Genomic DNA, 24,406 nt, shown 5'->3' on the forward strand with positions numbered 1-24,406 from the left:
AATTCTGAATATTTTCGAAATTCTGAACTATTTTCCAATATTTTGAATATTCAGAATAATATTAATATTTTTGAATTTTTTAATATTTCGAATATGATTTTGAATATCAAATCTTCATGAAACAATTTTATGTTTGAGACAAAAATTTTTTTATTTCCTTCTGAATTTTATTTTTATAAATAAAATATTTTTCCCTCGAATTTACTAATCACAAAAAATGCAATAGATTATTTAGAATGATAATTAGATTTATAATAATCGGTAAGAAATACGCTTTAATAAAAAATAAAGAAAAAGGAAATAAAAAAAACCACCGAGACTTAAATATATAAACTGTCCGTCATTTTGTGCAAGTAGAATATTAATAATAAAAAAAATCTTGCAAATGGCTACTCATCTGTGATAAAATGAAAAAAAAAACTAACAAAATAATGCAAAATATTTTGCATCTTTTAGACCCTTCTCTCTATACTGCCTGGACAAACATTGTCCTTTTCTCTTTTTAATTATTACACTATTAATCATTTTTTGTCATTATTTTAAAAAAAAATCGAGAAAATTTCAAGAAAATCGAAATTATAATCAATCAATTTGCGTTTTTAACCGTTATACGTCACTGAATTGCAATGAAAGTTGAGTTTACTTGTATAAAATTGCGCAAGAGGTGAAAAATAATAATTACAGATTAGACAGTTCTGCACGATGCGAAGAATGTTTAATGAAATAAGGGGCGATTTTAATATTATTATAATAATGCAAATTCATTTTAAAAATCACATAATTATTTTTAAGTATATTATGAAATATAGAAATAATAATTGTCAGCTTTAAGAATGTCAGCGTCCACGGATAAAAGTGTTTGATTTAAAAAAATTTCTAGTTAGATATTAATAGGTCTTTTATTTTCATTATTGAATTAAATAATTATTTAAATATACAATTATTATATAATTATATTTTCTTAATTATACATTAAATAATTTAAGAAGCTCTTCTAGAGGAACAAATTCAAATTATTTTCAATATTGTTTAGATTTTTCTTTAAATATTTACATTTTGCAATTCCTTTCACTTTTTTCTCAACAAACAAATTTTTTTTCCTGATTTATATTAAGTGTATTTCGCTATTATAATTCTTTTTAATAACATTCTTGGAATAATTTTTTGCTGCTTTATTGTCTTGAGGAGATGGAAATTTTTTAAATCAAAATAATATTTGTTTATAATTTTGAAAAGAAAATTTCTCATTTAAGTGCCTGGGCGCTCTTCGTGTAGGGGGAATTTTTCAAAAATTCTAAAAAAAAATATCAAGACCCTTTGAATCGGTTATGAATGATAATAATTAATTTTTAGTGAATTTAACGGTGCGTGCATCGTACTCTTTATCAAGAGAAAAAAACAAATTGGTAATAATGAAAAAAAAATTGACAAATTCATGTATGTGCATGCTGAAAGTATAAGTTAATTATGTCTGTTGAGATCCGTAAAGAATGTTATTGACTAGTTTTAAGATAATATATGACATACCTTATTATAGATTATAAAATAATAATTAATTTAGATTCTAAATGAGCATCATCTATAAATATTGTAAAAGTATATTATATATATATATATTTATGATAACATTAGATAAAGAAAACAGAATGAAAAAAAAATCGATGTTAAGTCCTCTCAATTTCTCGAGTTTGTAGATATTTTATTGTAATTCACTAAAATCGTAATCGTATTTATCTAAATTTTAAGAAAGTAACAAAAGTTCGATAAGCAGAAAGAAAATTTTCCGCAATCGACGCATTACGATTTTAGTTGAAAGAAAAAAAGCAAGAAAAGAATGTAAAATGTAACTTAATTATTTTTTTGTCTCTTTACAGGTACATATTATATATATATATAATGATAATAATTTGCTTGGCTTATAGATTTATTTTTTAGAAAATAATTTTTCTTTTAGACAATTTATCAGGAAGCAAAAATTTCTAGCAAAAATTGTTTTTCATCTTTCTCATCAAAATGAGATAATAAAAAATCTGCAATTTTTTTTCAATTCTCTCTGTATTCGCTACGATTTTTCAATGTCATTGCAATATTTCGAATTGTGTATTCAAAAGCCATACGCTTAATATGGTGTTATTTTTCAAATACTCTATTTTTTCTATAATAAATAAAAATATTAATCAAGTCGCTAATAATGTATATCAAATTCTGTCGATAAGAGTCCACTGACTAAAATATCAATGGCAATAAAAAAAAATGAAAGTATATAAACTATATTTTTTATTTATAAATTATATAATATAGATGATGTATTTAAAAAAAAGGATATAAAATTATTTGTGGATTCGAGTTGAGTGACAATAAATAAAAAAAAAGAATAATAACTTTTAACGTGGACTCTCATCGATCAGATTTTTTTTCTCGAAGAAAAAATTAATTTCTCTAAAATAGAAAGATAAATATGTAAATTTCGAAATTTTTCCTAAAAAAAGTGGATTTATGAAAATTATGAAAATTTATAAAATTAATTAAATTATTAAATTAAAATAAATGTGAAATTTCGAAATTTATAATTTTAGAAAAATGTTATAATTTACTTTTTTTTTTAAAAAGTTGATGCAATTTTAAGAATCAGAGAGAATAATTTGTAAAATATAAATAAGAAACTCTGAAAGTTCATTCCAAAAAAAATAGTTTCTTTCTCTTTTTTTGCGCATTCTCCTCTTTCTTGTGCAAAAAAGGAAATTTTTAGCAATTAAAATAAATAAAAATTGAATTCGCTTTAAAAAAAAAAATGGTTGACGCTTTATGGTCTCATTCATGTACCTAAAAATTTTAAAAGTAATTTTAATCGATATAAGTAAGAAAAGCGAAATCTTAATGCCCATTATAATTATATAAATACAATAAATAAGAAAGAAAAAAGAAGCAGAATTATAATAAAGATAAAATTAAAAAAATTTCTTTCTAGTACACTAAGAAATTACCATCTGTATTTAGGTAAAAAAAACATTATAATCGTATAATGAAATTGAAGGTGAAAAAACGGTGGTTTCATTATTAATAATAATGTGTTAAACAATGTAGATATTAAAACAAACAAAAATGATAAGAATTGTGTAAAGACATTTACTGTTTTACATCGCTGTATATACGTGATATATTTACATATATAATAATAATAATATATGTCGTATCATTTTGGGATGTGAAAGAAAAATTTTTTTTTTCTTTTTGGGAACGATTTGTTGTAATGAAACGACGTTCACCTTCCTTTTTATGAAATAATTTCTCGGAGTAAGCCTCGTATTAAATCATAAGCCGTTGCAGCACGGAGTATATAAAAAAAATAAATGGAGCTTATGGATAGCATTTCATAATTCGGAGTACGGGTTATAATTATTATCATCTGTTAATTAATTATTATAACTCTATTATTGAGTTGTCTGTAAAATATTGGATTTATAGTTTATTAAAAATGAAAATCATCTCTCATTGGGGAAAAAAATGTATTTCTATGATACAATATTTGAAAAAAACAATTTTTACTGTTTATAATTTGTATTCGTTTTTTTTTAGAGAGAGAGAGAGATGATTTTGGGAAAAAAAGAAAAAAAAATAATTATGAACTGACAAAACAAAACAAAAAATGAATGCTCTTCATAATTTAATTAATTTTTAGATTAGATTATTACGTATAGTCGATAAAATCGTGTGTTAGAATAATAATTAATGCCAGAATTCGAATAAATGCTTAATCCAGAAATTCTTAGTCACGATTCGATATTGATACTCTCCATCCTCTCTGAAATTATTGTATCCTTTGAAAAAAAATTCTATTTTTTTTTTGTATTTGAAAATTTTGTGTATTTTGTATTATTTTTAATTAATTTTATATTATTATTGTATAGGGAAATTTATTTTTAATAGAAATTACATTATAGAAATAATTTCAATTATATTTGTCGAATTAGTAATTATTCCAACAATATTACATTATTCTTTTTTAGAAATTAATAATTTGTGTAAAAATAATTTAATTAATTTTGATTAATTTTAATTAATTTTTATTTTGAATAATTAATTATGTATAATAATAATTTTTACTAATCCTAAATAATGAATTAATAATAATAATAATGAATAATTTGTAATATATGATAATATATTGATAATTACTCATTAAAATTAATTTAAGTTTTGAGTAATTTTTATCACAATTAGAAAACAATATTCCCTTATCCCTCGTCAAATAAATTTTTATCAAATTTGACGAAATCGATGTACATATTTTATTTATTATTATTTTTTTGTTAGTATTTTTATTACTATTATTATTATTATTATTATTATTTTTATTTTGTTAAAGTGGAAAATTTCTTTCAGATTTTGAAATTTCAAAAAATTCTCTCCAGGAAAAGTGTATGCGCATGCGCACGTTAGGAAAAAAGGAGCAGTGAAAAAAATTTTCCGAGAGCTACACGTGAGACGCGTGAGACTATAAACGAATCATCAAAACATTCCGGGTAAGAATTACTTTTATCAATTTCTTCAAGTTTAGATCAATTCTAAAATCTGAATCTAATTTACTATGTTTTTAAGTGAATAAATATTAATTTCTCAAATGCTGCAAACATTGCGATATTCTGGTTGCAAATCATGCCGCCTAAATTTTCTGTTACGTTCATTTTGTGTTTTTGTACTTTCACAATTATAATTAGACTTTTAAACATTCTAATACATATTTAACGAATAATTATTGATTTCTTTAAATAATATATGTGATATGATTGTATTATGAATTATTTGTATTATTTACAATTTTGTGAGTGAGAATTTTGTTAACTTTTTTTAAGGTTATGTCGATTGACGAAAAAACGTAAAACAATTGTTTCAGTTGTTGCAAACAATGTTTCAATTAATAATAATATAAACTTATTAAATTCCATGAATAATATGAAAGATCCCACAGCATTTACATTAGTTTTGGTTCCCAGTCGATTTTTCGTGTAAATTTAAGATATATTCGGCAGGGAGTCAAAACTGTAAATCCTGCACCGGTTCCTCTCGTGTGAAATTTTTTCTGTTTTCAACGTTCGAATAAAGTAAATTATTTTTGTTTAATTATTTTTAAAAATTACTATGTAAAAAGGAATAATAATTGAAATTAAACATTTAATTTATTCTTTTAATAAAAAACGCAAATCAAATGAAGAAAAAAATCGTTTTTCATTTAAACGTTCAAAATTTTAGGAACATTATGTGGAAATTTTTTTATAATGAATATAAAAAAATTAAAATATTTTTAATAATTAAACATTTATATTCTTATAGATGGTTAACGACACAGAGCCAATATCCGCATTTGCGGTTTATTCCATGAAGAGGAAGAGTGATGATTCTTTAAAGCCAAAGAATGCCAAAAAAGTTAAGAATAAAAAGAAGAATCCAACTAACGTAACGAGTATTTGTAATAATACAAAAAGAACAAATAATGGCAATGATACGTCTACAAAGAAAAAACTTATTATAGAGCATAATGGAAACGATTTTAAATTCATGGATTCAGTAGAAATGAAGAAAGTAGATAAACTAACGGAAAAAGCACAACCTGTTACTTTTGAGAAAAAAAGTAAAAATGCAAATAAATTGAAAAAAGTGACAAAAAATGAAAAGAGTAAAAAGTTGGAAAAAATTGAAAAACTTAGACAACTTAAACAAAATAAAGCAAAAAATGTCTCGAACGCTCAACATAAAACTGTAAATAATTCCAATGAGGGCAAAACGAAGAATACGAAATTGAAAAACAAGAAAAGTACTTTAGAACAAACAGTGTCTAATGATGAAGATTTTAGTGTTAATCCACTAAAGAAGAGTAAATTGTGTTTTGAATGGTTGATTTCGCCGATTAGCGCTGATGACTTTTTGGAGTAAGTTGCTAACTATATAAAATATGTAGTTATATTTCTATGTAAACTAAAACTAAACTTCTATATAATTTTCTTCTCAAATTGCTTTAAGTGCTTAAATATTGATTTTGAATTACAGGCAATCCTGGGAGCAGCAACCGGTACATATAAAAAGGAAGGATCCGGATTATTATAAATTTCTACTTTCGACTCCTATGTTGGACACTATTTTACGAGAACAACATGTTCTATTTACAAAAAATCTCGACGTAACTTCGTATACCAATGGAATAAGAGAAACTCACAATCCACCTGGCCGAGCATTACCCAGTATCGTTTGGGATTTTTTTGGAAATGATTGTTCAATTAGAATGCTGAATCCCCAAACTTTCGTTCCACAACTTCATGACTTGAATGGTAAATCACATTTTTTAAATTATTCTTTTCTAATTACATAATTTTATTATTTATTTTAGTGGTTATGTATTTTCGAAAGTTTAATGAACTCCTAATAATTACACTTAATCTTAAATTACTCTAAATTTCGTATTCTTATTTCTATTTTCTTCTTTTTAAAATTTTCGGAATGTGAATTCAACTTTAAATTTAAAATTACATCATCAGGGTTGTCACGGGTCAGGGATTTTCATTAAAAGGACTTGAAAAAATTAAATTTTTAGAATTCATAAGAAAATTCTGATTTTTGGTGTCTTTTTTGCTTGCTTTATAGAATATGAAATTTCTGACAATAATTTCTTTTTAAATAACTTCATTCTTGAAGAACTATCATAAAATTCTTATTTAGAAATTATTTAATGAATAATTTTACTTAAATGTTTCAAAATTAATTGAATTTTAAAAGATTTGCGCTTACAATTTTCATAAATAGATGAACTTCAAAAGGTTTCAATTTGAAACTTTATAAAAGTTTTCAATTTTGAATGGATTTAATTAGAAATTTTTGAAAAATTTTAATAATTCAAATTTATTTACAATTATAGTTACATTTTTAATATATATTTAGCTTGAATTATCATTGAATTTTTTTCCACCTTAAAAACTTTTAGATTCCCATAAATTTAAAAATAATACCTTGATTTTTTTTATTTTTGTAAATAATTAAATTTATTTTAAATAACTCAATTTTAGAGAAACTTTTTTGATGTCATGTATTATAATTAAGTTAGAAGAGATTTTAGTTATAAACTGTTGCAATTTCTGAAATAATTGAATTTCAAAAGGTTTGTTGCGTAGCAAAACAAGGTTTTAAACTAGAATTTAAAAAAATTTTAATATTGCTGTGAAGAAATTAATATTAATGAAATATTTAAGTTTTTAATAATTTTATTAAAAATTGTGAAAAAATTAGGTTTCTTAGAAATTTTAATTCAATTTTTTTTTTTTAAATTTTTACAGAAATTCAATTATTTTTATGAATAATAAAACTCATTGCAGAATTTTGATTATTTTTAATATAATTTTAGCTGAATTCCTCGAAAAATTTAATTATTCTTGAAAATTGTATTAAATTCGTTGAAAAAGTTTAATTATTTAAAAATTTGTTTATAAAATTCTTTATGAGAATTCAATTTTGAAAAAGATTCATTTATTCAATAATTTTTTCATTTTTGTATTTAAATAATTGAATCCTTGTAAAATTTTCTAATAAAAAATGTTTTAAAAATTAATTTCATTAAAAATTTTAGATAATTAAATATTATAGGCATTATAGCGTGAATTTTTAGAAATAATTGCATTTTGAAAAAGTTTAATTGAATTTTAAAAAATAATTATTTGTAGTGTTTTTTCTAAATATTTAACTGATGAATTTCCGAATAATCAAAATTTTGTAAAATTGAACTGTAAACAAAATGGATTTAAAAATTCTCTAGGAACTTTTGTAAAAAATATTATTATTATTATTTAGGGAAATAATTAAAGTCATGCAACGAATGTTTAATACATTTTTTTAAATAATTGAAATCCTGTGAAGAATATTATTATTTATAAAAATAATTGAATTTTTGCGAAGGATTTTATTAAAATTTTTGTAATTGGTAATTTAATTTTTTTTGAAAAATTTTATGGAAATTTATTTTATTTTAAAACATGAAGATATTAAATTTTAAAAAGGTTTAAATTTGAATTTTTTAAAAATCCTAATTCCTACGAAAAAATAATAATTTGATTAAATATTTATTTAAAAAAAGAAGTTATTGACGTTTTTGAATAATTTTACAATTAAACAAAATCGTAAATACTTGTAATAGAACATTTTTTTGAGTATCTAATAATTTTTAGGGTGAATCAGAATATTCTTTAGGGTCAGGGAGAAATTCAAAATTTTGTTTGGAAATCAGGGAAAAACAAAATTAAATTTTTGTGGCAACCCTGATAATTAAAATTTTCAAAAATTCGATTGAAATTAATTAAAGTTTTGATCTGTTTTTTTCTCAGCAATTCTTCAAGAGTTTTTCGGTTGCTTTGTCGGCGCAAATTCCTATCTCACTCCACCGAATAGTCAGGGTTTTGCCCCGCATTACGATGACATTGAAGCCTTTATTTTGCAAATCGAGGGCAAGAAACGTTGGAGACTGTATAAACCGCGTAATGAAGAATTTCTCGCTCGATTTTCGTCGAAAAATTTCGAACAATCAGAACTTGGTGAACTGATTATGGATACGGTTTTAAATGCAGGCGATTTACTGTATTTCCCCCGTGGAACTATTCATCAGGGAGAGACAATAGACGACACACACAGTTTACACATTACACTCAGTGTGTATCAAAAAAATTGTTGGACAGACTTATTTGAGAAATTATTGCCCAAGGCGCTTGCTCAAGCATCGAAATTGGACTATCGCTATCGTCAAGGTTTACCCGTTGGATCAACAAGATTTATGGGTTACGTTAATTCGAGTGATAGAAATTCAGAGCGAAAGGCATTTTTGGAGAAGGCGAAACTTCTTCTGGATGATCTTATAAATTATGCGGATGTCGATGAGGCCGTTGATGAAATGGCTAAGGGTCATCTTCACGATTTTCTGCCACCAGTTCTGAGGGACGAGGAGCAACGTAATTCCGTGATTCGCGATGGATGGATCGTGAGAAATGAGGGAATTGTTGAGGAACGTGTTGACATTCGACCCGACACGAGAATTCGACTTTTAAGATCGCACTGTATAAGGTAATGTTCCTATTAAAATATGTTAAATATTAAATTGAGAAACTAATTTGAAATTATTATTATTATACACTTGAAGAAAAGGTATATTTGCCTGAGAGCGAAAGAGAAATTTATTTATTACTACAATTAAATTTTATTTCGTAAAAAGAAATTATTTCAATGAAAAAAATTTATTTGAGCGAAATAAAATTTTTATAATTGAAATATGTAAATTTCTATATGGCTGTGAGACAAATGTAGGTACATGTACCTATGTATGTACATGTAAATATAGGTACAAATGTAGGTAAATGTATGTATGTATGTATTGAATAAATATTCAATACGAATTTATTATAATTGGTTCAAATAAAACCCTTCTCTGCGTGTAATAATATATGATTGAAAATTATTGTTAATATTTAATTGGAAATTATTTCTATTGGTAATTATTGCATTTTTTATTTGATTTTCTTGTTAAATTTTGAGTTGGAAATTAGTTTTTCACATTAATGTTTCATTCATGTTTATTCATAATTATTATTTTTGTGATTGTGTTTTAAATTAGTAAATACAGGGTTGCCAGAGATCAGGAAAAATTAAGGAAGTTTTATGAAAAGTAGTGAAAAAATATTATATATTCTTAGAATTCATAATAAAATTTAGGCTTTTGATGTCCAGCAACATTTGGAAACGTTAAAAAGATTTAATTCTTCTTAAATTTCATTTTGTTTGTCTTATAAACTTTTAAATCACTACGAATTTTAATCTAAAACCTTATATTATATTTTTTCTACTTTTGAACTTTACAGAATGTGAAATTGAATTTATTTTAAATAATTTAATACTTTAACAACTATAAAAAATTATTAGTTGTAAATTATTTAAAGAAAAATTTTACTTATTACTAAATAAAAAAAATAATTGAAGTTTAGAAGAGTTGCATTTAAAACTTTTGCTAATAATTGAATTTCAAAAAGTTTCATATTTAAATTTTGGAAAATTTGAATTTTAAATTAATTTAATTTGATATTCTCAAAGATTTAGTTTTTCAAAAATTTTTATTTAAATTTTTTTTTATGGTGAATCTTTGAATATTATATTTAATTAAAAAATTTTCGAATTATCGAAATTTTGTAAAATTGAATTGTAAACAAATGGATTTAGAATTATTTTAGGCTATGAAGTTTCGGGTTTTCTTTGAATAATTGAATTTTCAATGAATTTTCTCAAAATTATTAAAAATATAAATTGATTTAGAAAAGAATTTTAGTTAAAAAATCTAGAAAATAATTGAATTGAAGTGTTGAAAATAATTTTGGAGAAGTTACAGTAGCAATTCTTGTAAATTATTGAATTTTAAGAGATTTTAAATTAAACTTTTAAAAAATTTTAATTTGAAACAATTCTAATTAAAAATTCTGGAAAAGCTAGTTTTTGAAAAATTTTTATTTAAATTTTTTCGAAATTGAATTTTCTATTCATCAATATAAATGTAAATATAAATTCAATTAAATATAAATTCAATTTAAATTGAAATATAAATTTAATTGAATAATTTTCGAATTATTGTAATTTCATAAAATTGTAAACATGGATTTAAGAATTATTTTAGGCTGTGAACTTTTTTTTTTTCTTCGAATAATTGAATTCTTAAAGAATTTTTTCAAAAATTAAAAAAAAATAATTGACTTAGAAAAGAATTTTAGTTAAAAATTCTAAAAAATAATTGAATTGAAATCATGAATCTAAAGAAAACTATTGATCTTTCTGAATAATTTTATAATTAAAGATATTCTCAAATAAATGTATTAGAATTTTTTTTTGTAATTAATAATTTTTAGAGTGAATCAAAATATTCTTTAGGGTCAGGGAAAGAGTCAAAATTCTATCTCGAAATCAGATAAAAGTCAGGAAGAACAAAATCAAATTTTTTGTGGCAACCCTGAAAGAGTATTTTTAATTATCTACATTCTCAAATTATTACTTTTTTTCTGAAAAAAGATTATTAGAGGATGAAGATTCATTCAAGATTTACTACTCGACTGAAAACTCGAAGGAATATCATGAGCATGAACCGCAATTTTTCGAGATTGAACGTTACCAAGTACCTGTGATCAAAGAAATAATTCTCCAGTATCCGAATTATATTAAAGTGGAAGATTTGCCAAATTCCGAAATCGATATTGATGTCAAGGTGAGTAAAATAATCAAGTTTCTTCTTTTTTCATCTCTTTTTTTTATTACAAAAGATAACTTCTTTGTTTTTAAAGTTTTATTTAAAATTGAAATAACTGGGATATTTTTCTGTCAGCTCGGCATTGTACACGATCTTTGGGAAAAATGTTTGATAGTGACTGATGGACCACTGCCTCGAGATGATTGAAATTTGTAAGTAAAAAAATTGTAGGCGTTTTGATAAGTTTTAATTCCATGTACAAAATAAATGTTTTTTTTGTATTTAAATATTTAAAATTTTATCCTTTAAGGCCCTGTTTTCGCCCTGGTCACGTTGTCGACCAAGCATATATTCGATATATCCTAAGTAACCATCGTTGTCCAAGTCATCCTCCTCGAGAACCCTGTCTATAAGTTCTGTAAGAAGAAAGAGACAGAGAAATTGTAATTTAATTTTTTTTTCTGTATTTTGATGATTGTTTTTCAATATTTTGATTTTTATTTAAATTCTTTATTTTTTCGTGTTTCCACAGATTTCCTTACCTATAATCCAAGGCAATTCACTATCCTCCTCTTTGGGTGGGTAATCACTTAATTCCTTCTTCTCTCCTTCATTCTCATCTTCATGAAAAGTGTGCTGGATGGCATGGAGAATTTCTAGACCATCGAGCTTTGTATTATTGTCAATGTCGTGGAGTCTAAAATGTAAGTTTGTCAGTTTTTTTATTTTTACTTTTTAAACTCTTTGGTCAGAAATTTGTCCTTAGTTTACAGATTATTTAGTTGCAATATTCTTATTACATTTTTATTGTATTTAATTGTTTTACATTTCATTATTATTTAATATCGAAAAACTATTTTCTTTTTATCGAAAAGTCATTGAATTCTATTTTTTAGACGAATCCTTATTCGTCTAAAAAAAATTCAATAATTTCACTTAATAGATTTAATTCAATGATTAAATTTTTTGACACATTTTTCAAAATTAAAAATTTGAGTAATTATATTTATTTTAAATTTTTAATATTTGCAATTTAAGAAAGCTAATTCTTATTAAAATTGTGATGAATGAACTTACTTGAAATAGTAAAATTCCAATTCCTGATCAGATAAGTTAGATAAATCTAATTGATCCGCCAGCGGACCCATATCTTCTTTCAAGTGACTAGAAAAATTGAATTAAAATTTTTTTTTATTGTGAAATAAAATTTTAACAAATTTATTATGATTGTATGAAGATGATGACGTACGAGGTGTCATGAAGTAGTTGAGCATCCTGCGTGAGTTTAATGTCCTTTTGAGGCGCGTAATGATGATGCGAAACGCTACTTTGTGGATGATGCGGGCCCCGAAATCCCAGTGCAATACCAGAGTGAAGACTGATCAGAAGCAACAGGAGCATCTACATCAACAAAGCAACGAATTCTGAGCTTACATTTTGAAAAGACAAAAAAGGTAAGTGATTTACTCTTAATTTCATAAATTTCTTTTATTTTTTAACAAAAATGATTTATATCAATCACAGTTGGACAGAAAAACGAAATTTGGAAAAATTAAAAATGATTTTTAACTGATTAAAAGAATTTCAAATAATTAACTAATAAATAAATAATAATTTTAAACAATTAAGGTAATTCTTTGGAATCATAGCTTTTGTCAATTTTACAAATATTTCCTTAGTTTTCTTTGGAAAAGCTTTTATTTTAGTTAGAAAATAAAAAATTCTTCATGCAGTAGGAGTAATTATGTGTATTTCAAATTTAATAAAGTGAATTAGCTTTATTAATTATTAATAACTATAATAAAAAATAAATAAAACTACAATAAAAATAGTAAAGAAAATGAAGGAAAAAGAATATTAACTAAATTAATCAATGATAAATAAATAATATATAATTATTTACACAACAATTAGCATTTAAAATAATAAATACGTTAAACAGAATTGATGTAATCACGTATTGTAATTGTGATTATAATTTTTTGAGTTTCAATAAATATTAATATTGATTAATAATCAGTTTAATTTTTTTTAATATTACTTATAATCATTTTTTGTGGTTAATTAAAAAATAAAATAATACATTTTTCAATTTTCTCGAAATTGTTCACGAAAACATTTTTGTTTTAATTTCCAGAAATCTTTTCTTGTCCGACTGTGATTAGTTATAATCAACAATTGAATTTTTAAAACCTATTTCACTTTTTAAAAATTATAATTCTAAAATAACTTTGACATTGACAGGGTTGCCACAGGTCAGGGAAAAGTCAGGAAAAACGAAATTTGCCAGGGAAATCAGAAAAATGTCAGGGAATGTTATGAAAAGTTCTGAAAAAATAACAGACTTTTCTAAACTTACTACAAAAAATTTTGGTTTTTGGTGTCTAAAAATATTTTGAAAAAGTTTTAAAAAATCTTGAATTTTCTCTTGATTCTTTATTTCCGAAATTTTTTTCAGAAATAATTTAATTTCAAGTTTTATGCTTAAAGTTTGAAAAATTTCAGTTGACAAGAAATTAATACTAATTCAATGTTTATTTTAAAAATAATCTCTAAAAATTTTTACAATAACAATTTTTGATAATTTGTCAATTTTAAAAAGGTTTTAATTTTAAAGTTTAAAAAATTAATTTTGAAATTTTTTTATGAAAATTTTGCAAAATTAAGTTTCTAAAATATTTTAGTGCAAATTTTTGGAAAGATAATTGAATTTTAAAAACAAGTAATTGAAATTTTGAAAATAATTGAAATTTCCTAAGACTCTTTAAAAGTAATTGAAAATTTTTAATGGAGAGGATTCTTTGATATTTTTAACTATAATTTTTATCAAGAAAATTATTTAAATTACATAAAATTGTTTTCATAGTAATTTTTTCAGTGAAATTTAATGGTTTGATAATATTTTGACCCTTTCTGAATTTTTATTTGTCGTAAAAAATTCATAGACTTTTAAGTCAATTCCTAAATTTTTAGAAAATATTTTTTTAATTTATTTTTTTAAAAAAATTGAATTTTATTCTTCTTGAAGCATTTTTTTCGGAAAAGAATTTCATTTTTAGACTGAAAAACAATTTTTTTATTTGAATATTTATTTGTTCATTTTTCTAATTTTTTCAAGTCATAAATTTTGTTTATATTTTTTATTTTTAACGCAAACAAATTGAGATCTGAAAGTAGTTAGAAAAATAAACAAATGAATTTAAAAATTTAAAAAATTGAATAACAATAGTATTCTTTTAAATTTTTTCAGTCTGAAAACAAAGTTTTTTTTCTAAAAAAATGCTTCAAAAATAGTAAAAATCAATTTTTCCATTCGGTAATTTTTTTGTGGATACAAAAATTTATTTTCTACAAAACTTTGCATGAATTTCAAAATCTACTAATTTTTTAGGAAAAATGAAAATTAGAAAAGAGTTAAAATATTTTCTGACCGTTTTTATTTTATAAGCATTACTGTAAATAATCAGATTACTAATAAAACTAGAAAAATAATTTTATGGAATATTTAAACTATTTTCTTTATATAGGGTTAAAACTATTGGTCAACTCTCCCTTTAAATAATTTCATTAGAGTTTAACAAAAATGAAATTTTCAAAGAATTTAAATTCAATAATTGTCGAATAATTGAATATTGCAAGAAGTCAGAATTAGTTTTCTAAAACATTTCAGTTGTATTTTTTTGAAAAATAATTGGATTTTAGAAACAAGTAATTAAAATTTTTGAAATTATTGAAATTTCCTAAAATTTTATTTTAATAAAATTTATAATTATATAATTTAATTCTTTAATAATTTTATTGAAATGTCTGAAAATTGGGGAAAACAATAGTTAATTTTATTTTTAAATTAATTACTAATTAATTATTAATTAATTTTACACATTTAAAATTTCAAATTAATTGTTTGCTTCTAAATATTAACTTTTTTTTATAATTGAACTCTATTTGAAATATTTTTTTTAGAGGAAACAGGGATAAAGTTTGAAAATTTGTTCTGGATGTTAGAGAAAACTAAATTAAAATTTTTGTGGCAACCCTGATTGAATGAAAATCAAAATACCGCAAACAAAAATTGAAATAAAGAACAAAGTTTAGTTCTTTGTTATAATCTATAATCTAATGACAATTCAGAGGGGTTTCAAATTTCTTTCATGGAGAGTTAGCATTGATTTTCATTAATCGGCTCTTTTTTTTTTATATCGGTTATTATGCAACGATGGAAATCGGAAGAATTTCAAATTCAGTAACTCAAAAAGGCCCCACACGATATTTTTTGTGAACAGTGCACAATTACAATAGGACCTGCTGCTGGGTCGTGTTCGAAACGATTCTCTCGTCCAATGTCCTGTTCTCTTTCCTTCTCTTGGGGGCAAAAACTCTTTGCTCGACAGATGGGACGGTAGAGGGGGTCCCGTAGTAATTATTATGCGATTACCCACAAGCCCATTGATTTAGATTGGACTCTGGGGGGGTTCCACACATCGCATCAAATTCAAGAATACATCTCGAATTTTGTTTCAAATTTCAAGTATGTACTTTAGAAATCGTTACTCTCAAGTGTAAATACTTTGTTTTTTTATTTAGAGCTTGTCAAATCAATTCAAGTTGATATTTTTGCATTTTTTGCGGGAAATTAAATATTTTGTATTTGACATTTTTTTTTTATTTTTTTGGAAATCGGTTTAAAATTTGGTGACGTAGTGATTTTCTTTTTTGGGAAAATTTTGATTAATTTGAGTTTTAATTTGGGAAAATTTGTAAAGAAATTTTCTTTTTGAAAGTATTACCAAGGGACAATTTTATTTTTTGTTTAGTCGGAGTGAAGTTTCTTTGATCAAACGTTGTTTCATCTTTGAAAGAACGGAAACATTTTTAACAAGAAAACCTTTTTGTAATTAATATACTTAATTGTCTAGCAAATTTTTTCTTTACTTAAACGTAATTTTTTTTCACTATTTTTTGCTGGATAATTTTATTTTATTTATATAAATTTCTCTTAAGCTGAAGAAATGTTTTCTTTCTGTAAAATATTCAATTTAAATGGATAAAGAAAAATAGATAAAGTTTTCAGATTAATTTTTTTTAAATTAAAATTTATTTTAGTTCACAATTTTTTCTGAATCAAAAATTATTTCAGTTAGCAATTTTTTTTTAAATTTCAAATTAGTTAGAAATTTTTTTCCAAATTAAAAATTATTTTAGCTAGCAATTTTATTCAAATTAAAAATTATTTTAGTTTTAGTTTTTTTGAAATCAAAAATTATTTTAGTTCACAATTTTTTCTGAATCAAAAATTATTTCAGTTAGAAATTTTTTTCCAAATTAAAAATTATTTTAGCTAGCAATTTTATTCAAATAAATTAAAAATGATTTTAGTTCGTAGTTTTTTTGAAATCAAAAATTATTTTAGTTTGCAGTTTTTTCTAAATCAAAATTTATTTTAGTTAGCAATTTTTTTTTCAATAAAAATGATTTCAGTTAGCTATTTTTTCAAGTTAAAATCCATTTTAGTTAGTAATTTTTTTCCAAATTAAAAATTATTTTAATTAGCAATTTTAAAAATAAAAAGAAAATTTTTCTTACAATTAATTAATTTCTTTTTCGAAATTCAAATTTTCAAGAAACTGGTTCTGAAAAATTAGGAGAAATTTGTAATACGCATTTAAATACTTTTCATAGAAATCTTCGCTTGTTACTGTCTATCGTTTCGAAATATAATTTTCCGAAGTCATAAATCTTATGGCTTAAATTAAATTTTAATTGAAAAATTTCGGGTGTCTGGTACTCCACTATCCAGAATATTCCAACCTTGACTCTCGTTTAGTTTGGGGTCATATGAAACGCTCGATACAAACACTAAATACTTTTGGAAATTTTCAAATTACACTAATAATGTCAATGAACTTTTTTGTCGTTTGTTTATTCGTTCTTCTATATTGAAGAATTTATATTTTTTCAAATTTGCTAAATATTAGGATCAAAAATTATTTTCTTTAAATATTAAATTAAAAAATTTGTTTTTGAATTTTAAAATCAAAAATATTTTTTCAATTATTAGAATGAAAAATCTTTTCTCAAGTCAACGAAAAAATTTTTTTTATCAATGAATCAAAAATCATTTCCTTCAAACATTAAATCAAAATCTTTTATTAAATTAATTCAGAAAATTTTTTGATTTTAATATTACTACAATCAAAAAGTGTTTTTAAATATTCGAATATTAATAATAAATATGAAGAATAATATTAATAACAAAATTTATTTAAATAATTATTATTCTAATATTATTAGAATCAAAAATTTTTTTTTACATATTAAAGAAAAGATTTTTGATTTAAATGTTTGCAAAAAAAATTGTTTGATTCTGATACGTATTTAAAAAATTATTTTTGATAATTCTATTTGAAAATATTTTTTGATTTTAATAATATTAGATTAATTATTCTTATTAATATTATTAAAATTATAATTATTCTAAAATTAAATAGACCAAATTTACAAAAAAAATTACAAAAATTTTTGAATCAGCTGTTAGAAAAAAAATTTTGATTACAATATTTAAGACATTTCTGATTCTAATATTATTAGAATCATTTTTTTTAAATATTAGTCTCAAAAATATTTTTTAAATATTAGAAATCAATTTTTTTCCAAATTATCAGAATTAAAAATTTAATTTTTTTAAATAGAAAGTAAAAATTCTCTCACTAATACTCTGAAAAAAAATTTATTTGATTCAAATAATCGATTACTTGTTTGCTATATAAAATAAATATTTACTTAAATCAAAAAATATTTATTGAAGTGTTTTTATCAAATTTTTTTTAACTAAAAATTTAAGTATTTGCAGCAAATACTATATTTAATTGATTTAAATAAAAAATTTTTGATTCAAGTAAATATTTATTTGATAATCAGGGCTCGGATTGTGCAACTTTTCCGACTTTTTTCGACTTTTTTAAGGAAAATAAATTTAAGAATAATTACATTTTTCCATAAATTGGATTAAAATTGCATTAAAAATAATTGAATCGCTTTAAAAAATTTTTTATTTGTTTTTATTATGAAAATAATTAAATTAATGCGAAGAAGTGTCTAAAAAAATTTTTTTAATAATTTAATTCCTGTAAACTTTTTATTATTTATGAAAATTATTAATTGTTTGCGTAAAATTTTATTAAAATTTATTTTAAACAATTAAATTCTTGTGGAAAATTTTATTAAAATAGTAGATATTGAAAATCATAGAATTGAGGAGAATTTTTGAAAATAATTAAAATTTTTGAATATTATTGAATATCGGAGAAGAATTTTATTATTTATAAAGATAATTGAAAGTTTGACGAGAATTTTTATTTCTAAAAATATTTGAATTCCTGAAAAGAATTTTATTATTTATAAAAATAATTAAATCCCAGTAAAAAATTATAACATTTACGTAAATAATTGAATCACTGTAAAAAATTTCATCATTTATGAAAATAATTGATTTAATTAAAGAAAGCAAAGAAATTTTTTAAAAAAATTTTGTGAATAACTGAATTCCTATAAAATTTTTATCATTTTTTTATTTTCATCATTTTAATTCAATTATTATTTTCTACAATTTTTAATTATTTTTTATGAAAAAAATTCAATTTCTTAAAAACTTTTTTATTATTTATGAAAATAATGGAATTATTGCGAAGAAATTAATAAAAAATTTGTAAATAATTGAATTCCTGGGAAATATTTATTATTTATGAAAATAATTACATGTTTGCGTTCAATTTTATCAAATTTTTTTTTAAATAATAAAAAATAATAGAAAAAATAAATTTTTAAATATATAATAATCAAACCGATTATTCGATTCATTTAAGTATTTTTTTGCTTAAAAAAATAATTATTACGATTAAAAATTATTTTTGTGTCTCATTGCAAATAAAAGAAACTACAAATAAAATATTTGTCGAAATGTTAAAATTGTGTTTTTAAATTTTAATATTTGACTTGGAGGATTGATAATTTTCTTGATATTTTATACAAATAAAATAATTTTCATAACAATATTTTGTCACATTCTACACTCAATTCTAATAAAACCCCATTAACACTTTGCCATTTTTTATAATTTCATGCTTCTTTTTTTATCGTTTTTTCTAAAAATTCATGCGACTTTTCGCGACTTTTGTTGTGAATTTATGCGACTAAAGCGACCTTTTTTGGGTCTTAAAGTCGATCCGAGCCCTGAAGAGTTTTTATCAAATTGTATTTTAACCAATAATTTAAATCTTCAAGTATTTAATTGATTTAAATAAAAAATTTTTGATTCAAGTAATTGGTTATTTAAATCAAATAAATTTTTTAAAAATTATTTTTTGTTCTAGAGCGACTTTTTTAGAGTTGTAATAATAATGTCTCATTAGATGTTAATGACTTTGTTTGGACTACAGACTCTACCATAATAAAAGTGGAAAACATACGTGAATAATAGACATTTGTCAGGAGAGGGAGAGAGAGAGAATGAGATGTTCATATATGTAACAGTAGTGTAGGTGTCAAGAGACGTCAATTCGCACTCGCGAGTATGCGGTACTTAGGAATCAATTTTATGAGCTTACAGAGGGCTTGGACGAGAATGCATATGTTGAGGGGTCCCCGAGGGATTTTTGGTGCAAGTGGACCCCCCCGGGGGCTACGCACCCCAGCATAGGAACAGAACGTCCGCCCCCGTCGGGTGTCGAAATCTATAAATAATTTATATCATTTGGTCCATTCAGCGATAGAGAGCCCATATGTATACCTGTGTCGCCTTTCACCACTGTGCCCGAATCTACTTATGCTCCAGGATCTTCCTCTTCACTTGAAAAATGCCAAACTGCACACTACACTGGCTATTATTCAGGTGTTTAATTTTCGTCTTTTTCTTCCTGAGGTGGTGTCGAGAATTAATTTTTCCAATTTTCTGAAACAGAATGGAATTTTTCTTAGAATTTTTTCAATTCTTATTTCTCATTCCTTTTCAATTTTTCATCATTGGTTTCTATGCACTGGAAAAAAAATTTATTTGATTCAAATAAACGATTATTTTTCTATTATAGAATAGATATTTATTTGAATCAAATAATTTTTATTTCAATCAATTAAATGGTATATGAACGAATAATTTCTATGTTTAAAGCAAATATCGTTTAATTGACTCAAATAAAAATTATTTGATTCAATTAAAAATTTAATTGATAATAGTCAATTAATTGATTAGTTAAATCAAATACATTTTTCTGTCAGTGCAATTTTCTTTGGTGAGAAAAACGTTTTGATAATTTTTTTTGCAAATAATCAGAGTAGATTTGCTTCTTAATTTAAATTGTAAACTCAAATTTAAATTTACAAATAAAAATTTCCAATGTGAAATATTAGATTTCTTTACTGATTTTCTTATAATTGCTTCTCGCTTTTTTGGCAGATAAAAATTTGTATGGTAATCTGCTTCTTTTGGAAATAATCATGATAGTCCTGCTTATTGATTTGAATTTGTAATAATTTAAAAAAGATTCACTTTTTTGTTTAATTTCCTAATAATTCTTTCTCGATTTGTATAGAAAATGTTTTTTCTGCATTTCGTCTTAATTTGAATTTGCAAAAATTTGAAATAATTCAAAATTGTTAGATTTTTTGTTTAACTTTTCGAAAATTGTTTCTCCTTTTTTGGAAAATTTTTTTGCTTAATTGTCTCTTTTGTTTATAGCTTTTTCATATTTTTTTAAAGTTTTTTTAATAGTTTTTGTTTCTTAATTTGAATTAGTAAAAATTTCTAAAAAATTTTCTCCCTTTCTTTGTTGAAAAATTATGCAAGTACTTTGTCATTTTGCAAAAAAAAAATCAAGAAGTTTTGATTATAAATTTAAGTTTGCAAAAATTTTGTAATAATTCAATAAAGATTGTTGGTTTATTTAATTTTTCGATAATTGTTTCTCGTTTTTTTTGCAGAAAAACTTTTGTAAATTTGTCTCTTTTTGAAAATAATTAAAATAGTTTTTGCTTCTATTAAAAATTTGTAATAATTTGAAATATTTAAATTTTTTGTTTAATTTTCAATAAATTGTTTCTCGCTTTCTTTATAAAAATTTTTTTTTCAAATTTTTCTCATTTCCAAAGAATCAAAATAATTTTCGTTTTTTAATGTAAATTGATAAAAATTTGTAATTGTTTACAATGGACTTTTTTGTTTAGTTTTCTGATTTTTTTCACTTTCTTTGCCGAAAACAATTTTTTTTTACTAATTTGTCTCTTTGAAAATAATCAAAATAGTTTCCGTTTTTTAGTTTTAGTTTCTTGGTTCTTATTATGAATTCGTAAAAAGTTATTGATTTTTTAACCAAATTTGTAAATTAAGAAAATTTATAAAATTTTGTAAATTTTTTTTCGAAATATTTCAAAATTAAAAAATTTTAATTTAAAGAAAGATCTTATTTTTCAAATTCATTTTAGCATTTTTTCTAATATATGTATTTAGAAAGTTCTAAAAAGAAGAGCAAAAGTTTTTATGGAAAAAAAAAATACTTTCATTTTTTCACCCAGGGAAAAATTTATTTAAATCAAGTATAGAAAAGTACATTTGTCTAAGAATCTACTAAAGTATTTATTTGTTTTAAATAAAAATTTTATTCGACATACATAAAATATATAATATGTATATTTAAGCAAAATAAAATTCTATTCAAACCAAATAAAATATATTAGAAAACAATAAAATTAAAAAATTTTTGCAAATTAAAATTAAGAAGCAGAGTTATTTAGAATATTTTCAAAATAAACAAATTGGCGAAAATTTTTTTTATAAAAAAGTGATAAACAATTGTCAAAAATTTTTATAAAATATCAAATTATTACAGATTTTTACTAATTAAAATCAAGAAGCAAAAATTATTAAAAACTCTAAAAAAAATATGAAAAAGCTATAAACATAGGAGACAATTAAGCAAAAAAATTTTCCAAAAAAGGAGAAACATTTTTCGCAAAATTAAACAAAAAATCTAACAATTTTGAATCATTACAAATTTTTGCAAATTCAAATTAATAAACAAATCTTTTTTGATTATTTGTTGTAGAGATGTACTACTAAAAAAATTCTCCACAAAGAAAGAGTGAAAAAATTAAAAGAAAATTAAATAGAAAAATCTATTTCGAATTATTATACAAAATTTAAATAAGAAGTAAAAATTATTTTGATTATTTGCAAAGAAAAAATAATTTTTAACAAAATTTTTCACAAAGAAAGCTAGAAAAAATTGTCAAAAATTGAAAAAAAAATCTAACAATTATATGAATTATTACAAATTTTTGCAAATTCAAATGATGTAATTACTACAATTATTGTTCTATAAAGAAAAAGAGAAAACATTATCAGGGAATTAACTATAAATATTGATTTCGAATTATTAAAAATTTTTGCAAATTTAAATTATGAAGCAAAACTATATTAATTAATTGAATAAAAGAGACAAATTTAACAAAGAAATTGTTGAAATGAAAGTGAGAAACAATTATCAGAAAATTTAGGAAGAAGAAAAAAAAATCTAGGAATCTATTTCAAATTATTACAAATTTCTATTTGTAAATTTACATTTACATTTACAATTCAAATTTTTAAAAGCAAATTTATTTTGATGATTTGCAAAAAAGATAAATTTGTCTTTTTTTTTATTATTACCAAAAAAAAAATTTTCTCAACGGAAAGACAGAAAGAATTGTCAGAAAATTATAAATAATAAAAAATCTAATTGGCTCTGAGTCAAATATATCTTTTCTCTGGATGTAGTTCGAATAAAAACTTTTAAATAATTAACTGTAGGTACATATCTTTTTTTTTTGAAACAATTTCTATAATGTCAATACTTTCACTTTAGATTATCATTTGTTTTCGATGAAAGATAGAATGAATAATTGAATAAATACAAAAGGAAAAGTAGAGATAAGTTTTAGAATTAATAAATCCCCTTGTCGAATGTCGTGAAATTTGATACTACATTTGATCATTTCAAATAACTCGCGCCACAAAACCAGACGTCGTGACTATCGGCGTTCATTAATCTCGAAATAAGGGATGCTGTATGAGGAATGCTTTTACATGATTCATCCCCCTCTCCTTCTCTCTCACTCTCACCCTCTCTCTCTCTCTCTCTCGTCCTTTCTATATACTATACAAACTCACAAGGTTATGTTTTAGTCGAACCTGTTACATCTAGATTGTTTACATATCCCCCTCAAATAAAAGCTTTTTATTCAATCCCTAATTAAAAATCTCAATAGTTTTAATCACTCTTAAAATATTAGTTAGAAAAGTTCTTTTTTTAAAAAGAAAAAAAATAACAAACTCACCCTGTATGTATTGATGGGGCAAAAAATGGGTTTTCGATCCTCCTTCTGTGTTTCCCGGGACTGTGGGTATGGTATTTCGACGTTTATCGACGTTTTAGTTTGGAGCTTGCGTATTTTGAGAGTTGCTCTAAAAGCTCTAAATAACATGTTTCTCATTCAGCCTTGTATCGTTTTCTATTTTCTCTCCATGTGGCGCCACTTGGCTTTCTGAAAATCTAGGGGATGATATAGATCTACCCGGGTTCTTCTTTTTTTTTCGTAATTGAAATAGGCTTTTTTTCATTCTCTCTCGCTAGAGTGTCTACTATAATAAGGGTGAAAAAAAAAATTGTTCAGGATAACCGGAAAATAGCCGTGAATTAAAGTTAACCGGAAATTAAAAATTTTTTCGTCAAACTGCAAATTATTAACTATAATAATTTGAATGTTCTTTCATTCATTCACTTTTTCTGTCCCTCACACTCTAAAATCCTTTGAAGGTATTCAATTATTTTCAAAACAATTTTAATTGAATTCCTCAGATGAATTCAAATATTTTTAAATATTTCCATAAATTTCAATTATATCCTAAAATTTTAATAAATTTATCGAAACAATTTAACTATTTATATAAATAGTAAAATTCTTCGCATGGATTCAATTATTTTCAATTCACTTTTAATAAAATTCAATTGCTTTCAAAATTTTCAATTAAAATTATTAAATTAACCCCATTAGTTTAAAAAAAATTCAAAGAAATTCTTCAAAAGAATTTAATTAGGATTTTGAAAAATTTTAATAATATTCTTTGCG

At 22.8% G+C, this 24,406-nt stretch overlaps 2 protein-coding genes across 3 annotated transcripts; one reads left to right on the forward strand and one right to left on the reverse strand.

Annotated features, from left to right (window-relative positions):
- Window positions 1-4,389: 4,389 nt before the first annotated feature.
- On the forward strand, window positions 4,390-11,538 carry LOC122507711 (ribosomal oxygenase 1). The gene is made up of 6 exons (XM_043620567.1): window positions 4,390-4,523; window positions 5,332-5,927; window positions 6,046-6,323; window positions 8,364-9,093; window positions 11,077-11,269; window positions 11,387-11,538. Exons 2-6 carry the CDS (start codon window positions 5,332-5,334, stop codon window positions 11,456-11,458), a joined length of 1,869 nt encoding a protein of 622 aa, XP_043476502.1. The 5' UTR covers window positions 4,390-4,523; the 3' UTR covers window positions 11,459-11,538.
- Window positions 11,534-23,740, reverse strand: LOC122507713 (multiple coagulation factor deficiency protein 2 homolog). Of its 2 annotated transcripts, XM_043620569.1 has the most exons (6): window positions 23,615-23,740; window positions 20,037-20,198; window positions 12,501-12,652; window positions 12,329-12,415; window positions 11,794-11,948; window positions 11,534-11,667 (listed from the first exon to the last, which is right to left on the reverse strand). In XM_043620569.1, the coding sequence occupies exons 3-6, from the start codon at window positions 12,650-12,652 to the stop codon at window positions 11,534-11,536; spliced, it is 528 nt and encodes a 175-aa protein (XP_043476504.1). In that variant the 5' UTR covers window positions 20,037-20,198; window positions 23,615-23,740. The 2 variants fall into 2 exon arrangements, with proteins under 2 accessions (XP_043476504.1, XP_043476505.1); XM_043620570.1 differs by lacking the exons at window positions 20,037-20,198; window positions 23,615-23,740 and having other exon boundaries at window positions 12,501-12,699.
- Window positions 23,741-24,406: the final 666 nt, after the last annotated feature.

The sequence above is a fragment of the Leptopilina heterotoma genome, unplaced genomic scaffold (genome assembly GCF_015476425.1).
Source record: "Leptopilina heterotoma isolate Lh14 unplaced genomic scaffold, ASM1547642v1 Lhet_51, whole genome shotgun sequence".
Taxonomy (NCBI): Eukaryota; Metazoa; Arthropoda; class Insecta; order Hymenoptera; family Figitidae; genus Leptopilina; species Leptopilina heterotoma.